This window comes from Epinephelus moara, chromosome 12 (assembly GCF_006386435.1).
Source record: "Epinephelus moara isolate mb chromosome 12, YSFRI_EMoa_1.0, whole genome shotgun sequence".
Classification (NCBI taxonomy): Eukaryota; Metazoa; Chordata; class Actinopteri; order Perciformes; family Serranidae; genus Epinephelus; species Epinephelus moara.
Window position 1 is genome coordinate 37,142,881 of NC_065517.1, and position 10,284 is coordinate 37,153,164.

General features: G+C 39.8%; 2 protein-coding genes across 3 annotated transcripts in view; one reads left to right on the forward strand and one right to left on the reverse strand.

Annotated features, from left to right (window-relative positions):
- The window catches only part of selenoi (selenoprotein I), a 25,465-nt gene extending 18,634 nt beyond the window's left edge, over positions 1 to 6,831 (forward strand). Inside the window, exons 5-10 of the mRNA XM_050058694.1 lie at positions 733 to 995; positions 1,107 to 1,215; positions 1,296 to 1,344; positions 2,437 to 2,617; positions 2,713 to 2,892; positions 3,904 to 6,831. Of these exons, the coding sequence (XP_049914651.1) occupies positions 733 to 995; positions 1,107 to 1,215; positions 1,296 to 1,344; positions 2,437 to 2,617; positions 2,713 to 2,892; positions 3,904 to 4,011 (890 nt within the window). The 3' untranslated portion in view covers positions 4,012 to 6,831. The remainder of the gene's footprint in view (positions 1 to 732; positions 996 to 1,106; positions 1,216 to 1,295; positions 1,345 to 2,436; positions 2,618 to 2,712; positions 2,893 to 3,903) is intronic.
- Positions 1 to 10,284, reverse strand: part of LOC126398977 (hormonally up-regulated neu tumor-associated kinase) — a 987,429-nt gene that overhangs the window by 767,238 nt on the left and 209,907 nt on the right. The gene's annotated exons all lie outside the window — the stretch shown is intronic.

A 10,284-nucleotide genomic window follows, 5' to 3' on the forward strand; every position in this document is an offset into this window, starting at 1 on the left:
AAAAAAAGCACTTTTATACGGGACGCATTTGCCCCCATTACCGTTTTAGCTTGTTTCGCGGCTCAATACTGAACCAATTTTAGAACGAGTGGTACCCATGAATCATACGCACACATACACATGGGGAAATAGAGCCCAGGTTGAAAAATACCGAAGTTGTCCTTTAAGAGCCACTGAATAATTCCTCTCATTAGAAGGCAGAGTTTTTGTTTCTGTGTGACAGCAGTTTGTAGCATTTCTCCACAAATAATGAATTAAACTTTTAAAGTTATAATAAAAGCACCAAAGGGGTGAACGGAATTTGATCCTTTATAATTATACACAGCTCTCTCAATGACAGTGCCGCAGCTATAGATGCCCTCAATTTTGCCCCGGGCTGTTTGGCAGCCAAATAAATAGTTTTACTGTCAGATTCTTTCTCTGTTTATGTTTGTTTGTAGACATTAAATCTGTAAACCAGAATAAAGTGGGTTTAAAATCCAGCTGACCACTTTGTGAACCATTGAAATAAAACAACTTCTTCGTTGTGGTGTGTATTATGAGGATGTGTTCGCAGATGACTTCCATGTGTGGATGAAATGAGTGTCGTTCAGATCAGATGCTGTGACAGTGAATTGTGAAAGAGTTACAGTTATGTGAGTGTGGGCAGCAGCTATGGCTGAGTATGAAATACTGTATTTTTATTTAAATGTTCACATAAACATGATCCCTGTCTTTTTTCTTTGTGTGTAGATGGCGTTGATGGTAAACAGGCTCGTCGCACCAACTCCTCTACACCACTAGGGGAGCTGTTTGACCACGGCCTGGACAGTTGGGCCTGCATCTTCTTTGTGGCCACTGTCTACTCCATATTTGGGCGTGGGGAAAGCGGTGTGGGCGTGGCCACACTGTATTACATCCTGTGGGTGGTGCTGTTCTCATTCATTCTGTCTCACTGGGAGAAATACAACACCGGCATCTTGTTCCTGCCGTGGGGATACGACATCAGCCAAGTGGTGAGCAGGACGCACAAATACAAACACACACACACACAGGTTAGCGCCGGTCACCTTCATGACACACCGTCCTTCTGATGACTTGATGTCTCGTGTCTCGTCTCCTTCCAGACCATCTCCCTGGTTTACTTGGTCACTGCTGTGGTCGGCGTGGAAACATGGTACCAGCCAGTCGTGTGGCGATTCCTCTACAGAGACCTTTTCACCTTCATGATCATTGGTGAGCTGTGACTCGTCACTCTGAATTCATTCATTCACCCACTGCATAAGCTATAACAATTCATGTCTTTTGATTCTCAGCCTGTTCCTTCAGTGTGACCTTACCCATGAGCCTCTACAACGTCCTGAAGTAAGTCAACTTTTCATCAGCCTTCTGTTCATACTTGCCAGCCCTCCAGTTTTCCCAGGTGACTCCTGTTTTTCATTGTGACCCCAGTTTCCTCCCCGGGTTACAATTCTACCATATTTCTCCTGATTAATGAAAAATGTTGACACCTTTTTTTCGTTTTCCTTATCACAACCTGTTTCTCGCACCGTACAGCGTGTATGAGCCCTAATGAATGAATGAATGAAGCATCCTCGAAGGTTTTTGTAGTGACATTAGGAACAGTTAAAAGAGCAGCTGCGGAGGATCTCAGTGTTCGTGGAGGGACATAAGGTGATAGGGAATCTGTTATACAGAAGGGGGCGATGCCATTAAGTAAATAAAAGGACTTTAAAACCAATTCTAAAAGATACTGGGAGCCAGTGAAGGTTACGTAAAACAGGAGTTATACAGTCTCTCTTTTTAGTTTTTGTTAAAACTCTTGCATCGTTATTCTGAATGCTCTGTAATTTTCCAGTGGCATTTTTAGGTAGGCCATTGTAAAGGGCGTTAACAATAATTAACACGACTGGAAACAAAAGCATGAACAAGCTTCTCAGCATCTCGCTGGCTCAGTAGAGGTCGTACCTTAGCTATGTTGCGTGAATAATAAAATGAAAGTTTTGGTTATTGAATTGAAATGAGTTTTAAAATTGAGATCAGAATCTAAAATGATCCGCATCTAAGACTCTAAAAGGCTGCACTTTCCTCCCCATCACTTCCTCCCTCCTTCTCTGACTCTCGATGGCCCAGGGGCACCCATCGAGTGTGCATGAGTCCCTGGTGCTGGGCTTTCCTTCGTCTGTCTGGCACTTTACTGGAGTAACAGCTTAAAAGTAGTTAACAAAATAATGCTGTTGCAATACTCTCACTTTATTTTTATTCTTTAAAAGTTGTCCGAGTGCAGCAATCAAACTCTCTGAAACTTACATTTTTGGGTGGGAAGGACCCTCTGACCCTGCTTTGGTTTGGAAAGCCTTTTTATTTTGGAGGTTGGCAGTTATGGCTCTGTTGTATTGATGGATTATTGTTATTTCACGCAGCGCTCTGAACTCTTCACCCTGTGTGGTTTTGCAGGGCTCACCGCAGTAACACTCTGAAGCACAGCAGCCTGTACGAAGCCTTCCTGCCCTTCCTCTCTCCCTTCCTCCTCTTCATCTTGTCCACCATTTGGGTGGTCTTCTCTCCATCCAACATCCTCGAGCTGCAGCCCAGGATCTTCTACCTCATGGTGGGGACAGCCTTCGCTAATGTCACGGTGAGTGTCGGCTAATTTCACAACCACACTACATAACTGTCTGTGTTCAGGTGTTGACGTACCTTTATTCATGTGTGAATGTGTTTATTCTGCAGTGTAAGCTGATTGTGTGTCAGATGAGTAACACGCGTTGTCAGGCGATGAGCTGGCTGTTGCTGCCCATGGCGACAGTGGTGTTGCTAGCGGTGACCGGGGTGGTCGCCAACGATACCATACTCTTGTATCTGTGGACAGCTGCTGTCATACTAGCACACATACACTACGGCGTGTCAGTGGTAAGAACACACAAATACACACATGCATACGCACACAGTACCTCTGTTTAAATAAAGAAATTAAAGTCATGTCAGCTAAAATTACCTTTTTAAAGTATTTTGAAACAAAACTCCTAGATCAGAGGGTTGCAGAGTTTTAATGAGTGAGTGCCAGTTGAGTGAGGATGGATGGATGGATGGATGGATGGATAAATGTGGTGAGCACTTTGAGCAGTTGAAAGACAGTTCATCCATTTACCATCATATGGTCAAGGGTTGCACAGGAGAAGTGCACACACTATCACTTTTTAATACCCATGACATTTTTATGACATACTATGACATTTTTTTAACGTTTGTATGATGTTAAACTATGAAGTTTTTTCTTCTTTTATGACATGCTATACTATGACATTTTTTGACATTTTTTCTGACATGCTATACTATGGCGTTTGACATTTACGACCTGCTATACTATAACTTTTTTTTTTTTTTACATTTTACCATGTGATACTATGACATTTTTTGACAAGCTACACTGACATTTTTTGGATTTTTGACATACTATACTATACTATGATATAGTATACTTTTTTTTTTACATTTTTACAAAATGCTCTACTATGATTTTTTTTTTTTGACATTTTTTTGACATGCTATACTATACTGTTTTTGTTTTTTTTTTTGACATTTTTTTGACATGCTATACTATACTGTTTTTGTCATGCTGTACTGTGACATTTTCTGACTTTTTTTTAACATGCTATGCTATCATATTTTGACATTTTTTAGACATGCTGTACTATTGGCATTTTTACGACATGTTATACTATACTATGTTATACCATTTTTTTAATGTGTTATGCTTTGACATTTTTATGATATCTTTTTGATGTTATGTTGTGACATTTATATATCATATACATGACATTACTATGACAATTCTAAGGACATATTATAGACATGCTGTACAAAATAGCTATTTATTCTGGGGTTGTTTGTTTGTTTTTTTTGTTTTTTTTTCGTATCTAGGTACAACAGCTTAGCAACCACTTCAACATCTTGGCCTTCTCCCTGAAGAAGCCCAACAGTGACTGACAGGAGGAGGAACGAATCGGCTTGAAAGAAGCAGAGGTTTAAGCTCCTCTGCTTATCGACACTTCACTCTCATCACCACGGAAACCGCATCCCCTCCCCTCCATCCAAGAGGACACTGCAAGTGGAATGGACTGTGGCCCCGTTTTCCACTGTCTCCAAACACACCCAGACAACAAACACACACATTCCTTAACAACCAACCAACCTCTGGTCTCTGCGATGGGGCGGGCCCAGGGGCTCTGGCTTCCGTCATTGGTGATTGGCTAACTTGGTTGAGCCAATGAGGTGCAATTGTTTCCTACGGAAATGTGCTTCAGTCATGAGGACAGGAGCCATGCAAACACACACGCACACACACATGTACATACATGACTCTGCTTTCGTGCAGATAATTTATATCTCATGGCAGGTATTTAAAACAAACACAGCCACACACACACACACACACATTCACAGTTACACTCACTTAGTATTATGAATGTATAATATGCCTTGGGGAAACGCCATTTAAGTTTTATTATATTAACAGGAATGCCTCAAGTAGTGTCGTTTAAACCTGACCAAACCTCTAAATAGTGGCCGCACATCCACAGCTGTGTCCAGAGTTTAAAGGTTCAGTCACTTTTTGTTTTAATCATGGGATGATTTCAGTTTGAAATCCCAGTGATATGTGTTAATATCTATATATATACTGTATGTGTTAAAGGGGTTTGGGGCATTTTATTTTCAAACTGAAATGAAAGCTAAAAAAAAGATTAGTCCTGTAAAACATTGTATAAATTTCCCTCTAATTATTTCCACATTCTGCTCTGCAATGACGGTTATCACGAGTGAACAGAGTTGGATTTTGACTAACCAGGGCAAGAACTGACCAGGTTGACCTCTGACCTTCTGAGCTCTTACTAACCTTCCACTTGGACCTCTGACAGAGCACTGGCCTCCGGCTCTCCCTACCCTCCGAGGTGTCGTGTCTTCATGCTGATTCGTTCTGTTTTATTTTTTTACTTTTTTTTTTTTTTTTTTACATACGTGGAGTATTTTGTTTATCTGTTGCCATGGCAGTAGTTTGTGGTTTTAGTTGCGCAGCGCTTGAATGAAGAGTGCGTCCAAAAACCGTCATCGGAGCGGACTCACTCTGAGGGAACAAGCCGTCGCACAGGATGCCACAAACGCCACAACACCACCTGGTGTCACACTGCTCTCACAGATATTATCACACCTTTTCTACTGTCTGTCAGAGAACTGTTTCTGTCTGTTTAACACTGTTTGTCTGTGTGTGATGCAAATTATGTTTTAAATGGAGAAAGAGCATATTCAGCAGTGGCTGCGGACTGGACTCCTCATCAAACAGGGATCTGACAGGGCTTACCGATCATTTGTGTCACCTCCCACTGCAAACATTTTCTTAATGTTACAATGGGGACAGTTTGTCAGTTTGGAGGAAGTATGTTCTTTTGTGTGTAACTTGTCTCTCTGAAGTGACTAATCTTGTCTGTCTGCAAGGACTCTCCCAGACCTTCAGTATCTGTTGACAAAGTAAAAACAAAAGTAAGAGTTTCACATTGCAAGCTTGGCCTGATTGGAAGTTAAATGATCAATACGGAGCCGAGACGAAGGGATGAAGTGTTTGGGATTTCTACAATTGGGAGTTATGTGTCTGTTATGCGAGTCTGACTTTAAAGTCACAGTAACAATCATCTCATATACTGTAAAAGTGTGACGATATTTTATGATTAAAGGTACATTAGACACTGGGGATGAAATATATGAAAATGTACTTAGAGCTTAGTTTTACATTTGAAGTACAAAACTTTTGTTATTGAACACTGAACATAAAACTGCAGCTACGACCCTGTAGAGTCTCTGTAGTGCCGTCATGACTGGGAGAAACTATAAGATCCAACTTTACTGCCACGACACCCAGTAACTTGTCCCAGGTTGGTTTCCAGTACCAACTGGGGAACGCTCGCTTGCAGTCGTAAGCACATAAATAGTTGAAATTTGATTTGCCCCTCATCTGTGACTTTGGAGACCGTAGATTGTAGTGACGTGAAAACAACTGTGAGATTTCGCCACCGAAAATGTTTTCCGGTGACTGTCTGGGTATGTGCAGATTCATGTGTACAAGTCTGTTAATGTATGGGTGTATACTCTGTATGTGTGGGTATCTGTGTAAATACATATATTATTTCTTTGTTTTTATTTTATTTTCTAAACCACAAATGGGATTGTTATCCAGTAGGCCGCGGGGCAGGTGTGTCGGCTCCGAACCCTGCAAAGCTACGGACTGTCTGTAGCAGATCCTAGATCTGACCACATGGTTTTTGTTTTGTTTTTTGGTTTTTATAATTCTGATTTTGCAGTTCTATTGGCTGATTGGATCTGGTCTTTTCTCTGGGATAGTTTGGAAAGGGGACGAGCTCTGGAACACTGCGTACAATGTTAAATGCAACAAGGGATTTCATATATCAACAGGAAAATGTTAGCTGGGTGAGAAAATGTGTGCCAACGAACAAAAATCAGGCAGAAACAGCAGAACAACCCATGAAACAAGTGAAACTCATGCAGCTCAATTCATCACTTTGCTTTGGATACAATTTTAAAATTTCTGAGCTACTTTTTTGGGCATTTTTTTGTAGTGTGCTCCTCAGCTTCACTCAGTTCTTTCTAGAAAAACAGTCTTAACCTCCTCTCCATCCTGGATCAACAAACCAAGCTGTTCAAATTGTGACTAAGTTGTTGTTAAATGCTGCCCTGACAAACAGTCCAGGGCTTCAGTGTGGCTACTTGTGATGTTGTATTTAACCGGTGAAAGAGAGGGCGGTCCAGAAACAAATAAAAGTGAATTTCCTTTAACCACTACTGTGTTGTAGCCAGAAATGTGAACTCTTACAATGCTTTTCTTTAAGGTTGAGTGAATGTAAAGTTCCTTTTAGAGCCACAAGAGACCAGCAGAGAGCAGCTTTATGTACTCTGCATATTATATTTCTTCCCTTAATGAGTACTTACAAACTTTCACTTCTCTACATTGCTTACATTTCTTACAAAATATTTGCAGCTGCATTAACGTGCTTCTTAAACTACCTTTTCTTTTCACACACACACATCACAATATAACACACACCTCCCATTTGAAGCACATGTAGCAACACATGCCCGCAATATCTGGGCATGTTTCGGTGAATATGCATTCAAAGTCAACAATATTTGTGTTTTGAAACTTTAACATAAGGAAATACAAATAGAAGTCGACTAAAAACCTGAAAAAAGATTTGCCATAAGTCTATCAAACTTTCTAAAGTTTTCCCAGAAACCAAAGTTCGTCTTCAACTCAGTGCAGAAAAGGAGGAGTTACATACAGTAATGCTTGCACTAACATCCATGATCAAAACCATCCTATGTAGATAAGAACAAGGATAAACAATAGTACATTAAAAAGTAAGAGGCTAGTAACACAGCGGTTAAGACCCCTGTAGGAAATCAGTAAAACGACTCCAAATCAGCCAAGCAGATTTTCTTGAACAGATCAAAGTTGTTGTTTTTGGAGAAATAAGTTAACTTAACAAGTAAAGCCTAACATTTTGCAGTGAGTGCAACGGATAAAATGTTTTTAGTGTGCATAATGGGATGAGAGATAAGCCACAAGAGGTGTGTATTTCAAGAAGTATACTCGAATGTAAGCAACAGTACGCAGGGTGGACAGCAGATGGAGCTACAGAACAACACATGTAGCCTCCATGACTTCCTGCTGATGGTTCCAGCAGTTCAGGACAAAGAGCAGAGATGATGACAGTATTGTTTCTGCACACACTTCCCTCTAAAATGAGTTTCGCAGGTAAAGAAACAGTTGGCATTTTTATGGTCGTCTTCACAGTGTGAACATGTGCTGAACTTAACACCTCTGACTCATTCGGCTCTACTCTCTGTTGCAGACTTCATTAGTAATTGATTGTCTCCTCACCCACAAGAGTGAGTCTGGCAGCAAAATGTTGTGCGTGTGATTGTTTTTATCATCTCTGCACTCACAGGAACTCTTAAAACCCTCAGGGAGCACATGCAAGACGTTTAGGAGCGGGTGTTGACTCAGAGTGAATGAAAACTTTCAAACAGAGAGAAATTGGAAATCCTCAACTAATCTTTAAGAGCAAGTGCCAGAGAACATCAAAAGATAAAAGCTATATGGTTTGTATATCACTGAGTCAGTTATGTTTGAATGCGAAGGCTCAGCATGTCTGTCTTGGATCGGTGCTCTATTGTAAATGTGTAGGTGCCGAGTTCTGCCTGTCAAAACAGCTGGCAACCGATCACGATGGGCGCTTATCTTGACGGGATCTTTTTCATCCAGAAATATGACTCTCATCGTGCAATGATTCATCCAAACACTGTGCTGTGAGCGAGCCAGAGGTTCACTGGTGCATCAAGTATTTGATCCGACTCATTGTCTGTGAAGAGCCAAATGCAGAGAAGTTCAAAGTATTTTCTTTGACATTTTGGACAAAATGCTATACTATGACTTTTTTCAACATTTTGGACAAAATGCTATACTATGACTTTTTTTTTTACAAGATTTTGAACAACATGCTATACTATGACTTTTTTTTCAAGATTTCGAACGACATGCTATACTATGAATTTTTTTCAAGATTTTAGACGACATGCTATACTATGACTTTTTTCAACGTTTTGGACGACCTGCTACACCATGACTTTTTTTTTCAAGATTTTAGACGACATGCTATGACTTTTTTTCAAGATTTTGAACGACATGCTATACTATGACTTTCTCAAGATTTTAGACAACATGCTATACTATGACTTTTTTCAACATTTTGGACGACATGCTATACTATGACTTTTTTTCAAGATTTTGAACAACATGCTATACTATGGCTTTTTTTCAAGATTTTGAACGACATGCTATACTATGACTTTTTTCAACACAAGATTTTGAACGACATGCTATACTATGACTTTTTTCAACATTTTGGACGACATGCTATACTATGGCTTTTTTTCAACATTTTGAACAACATGCTATACTATGACTTTTTTCAACATTTTGGACGACATGCTATACTATGACTTTTTTCAACATTTTGAACAACATGCTATACTATGACTTTTTTTCAAGATGTTCGACAACATGCTATACTATGACTTTTTCCTCAAGATTTCAGACAACATGCTATACTATGACTTTTTTCAACATTTTGGACGACATGCTATGCTATGACTTTTTTTTCAAGATTCTGGACGACATGCTATACTATGACATTTTGCCATGATTTTTGACGACGTAATGAAGCTCAACAAAAGTTCAGTCAGGAACACTTTCTCTGTGCTCATACATTCACAATTCTCTCCATCCCACTCCCACTGCTTCCTCTAATCAGCTGACTATGAGTGTTCACTCTTCTAGTCATCCAAAAAAAACCTTGCCATGATCTCTCTCTCCCAGTCAGGATGCCACCAAAATTTTAAATCTGCTCTCTCTTCTGCTGCTGTCAGCTGTCATTTTAGGTGGAATCTTCACTCCCTCCTCCACTGCATTCACCTCCAGCAATCGTATCCAGAGTCCAGGACAAGCTCAACAAAGGCTCATTACTCTACTCATCCAGATCATCAGCATTTCTCCATCTCACTGTCATCTCATTTTCACCACCTCTACCACCACTAGTGTCTAGACCCCAGGGGGTTCCCTATTCGACTATGGATTCATCACCCTCCTTATATGATACCATCACTACATGGTCTGATCGCCAGAGAATTTCCACATTTTTATTCTTATGTGAACATGTAAATAAACATTTTTACCATAAAAAATGAGTCTGTGTTACTGAAATGCTATAATGTTTTTTCATCATTTTGGACGACATGCCATGCTATGACATTTTCTCATGATTTCGAACGACATGCTATACTATGATGTGTTTTTCATGATTTCGAATGACATGCTATACTATGTTTTTTTCATGATTTCGAACGACATGCTATACTATGACGTTTTTTCATGATGTTGAACGACATGCTATACTATGATTTTTTTTCAAGATATCGAATGACATGCTATACTATGACATTTTTTTCATGATTTCGAACGACATGGTATAGTACGACTTTTTTCAAGATATCGAACGACATGCTATACTATGATGTTTTTTTCATGATTTCGAACGACATGCTATACTATGACTTTTTTTCAAGATATCGAACGACATGCTATAGTACGACTTTTTTTCAAGATATCGAACGACATGCTATACTATGACATTTTTTTCATGATTTCGAACGACATGCTATAGTACGACTTTTTTC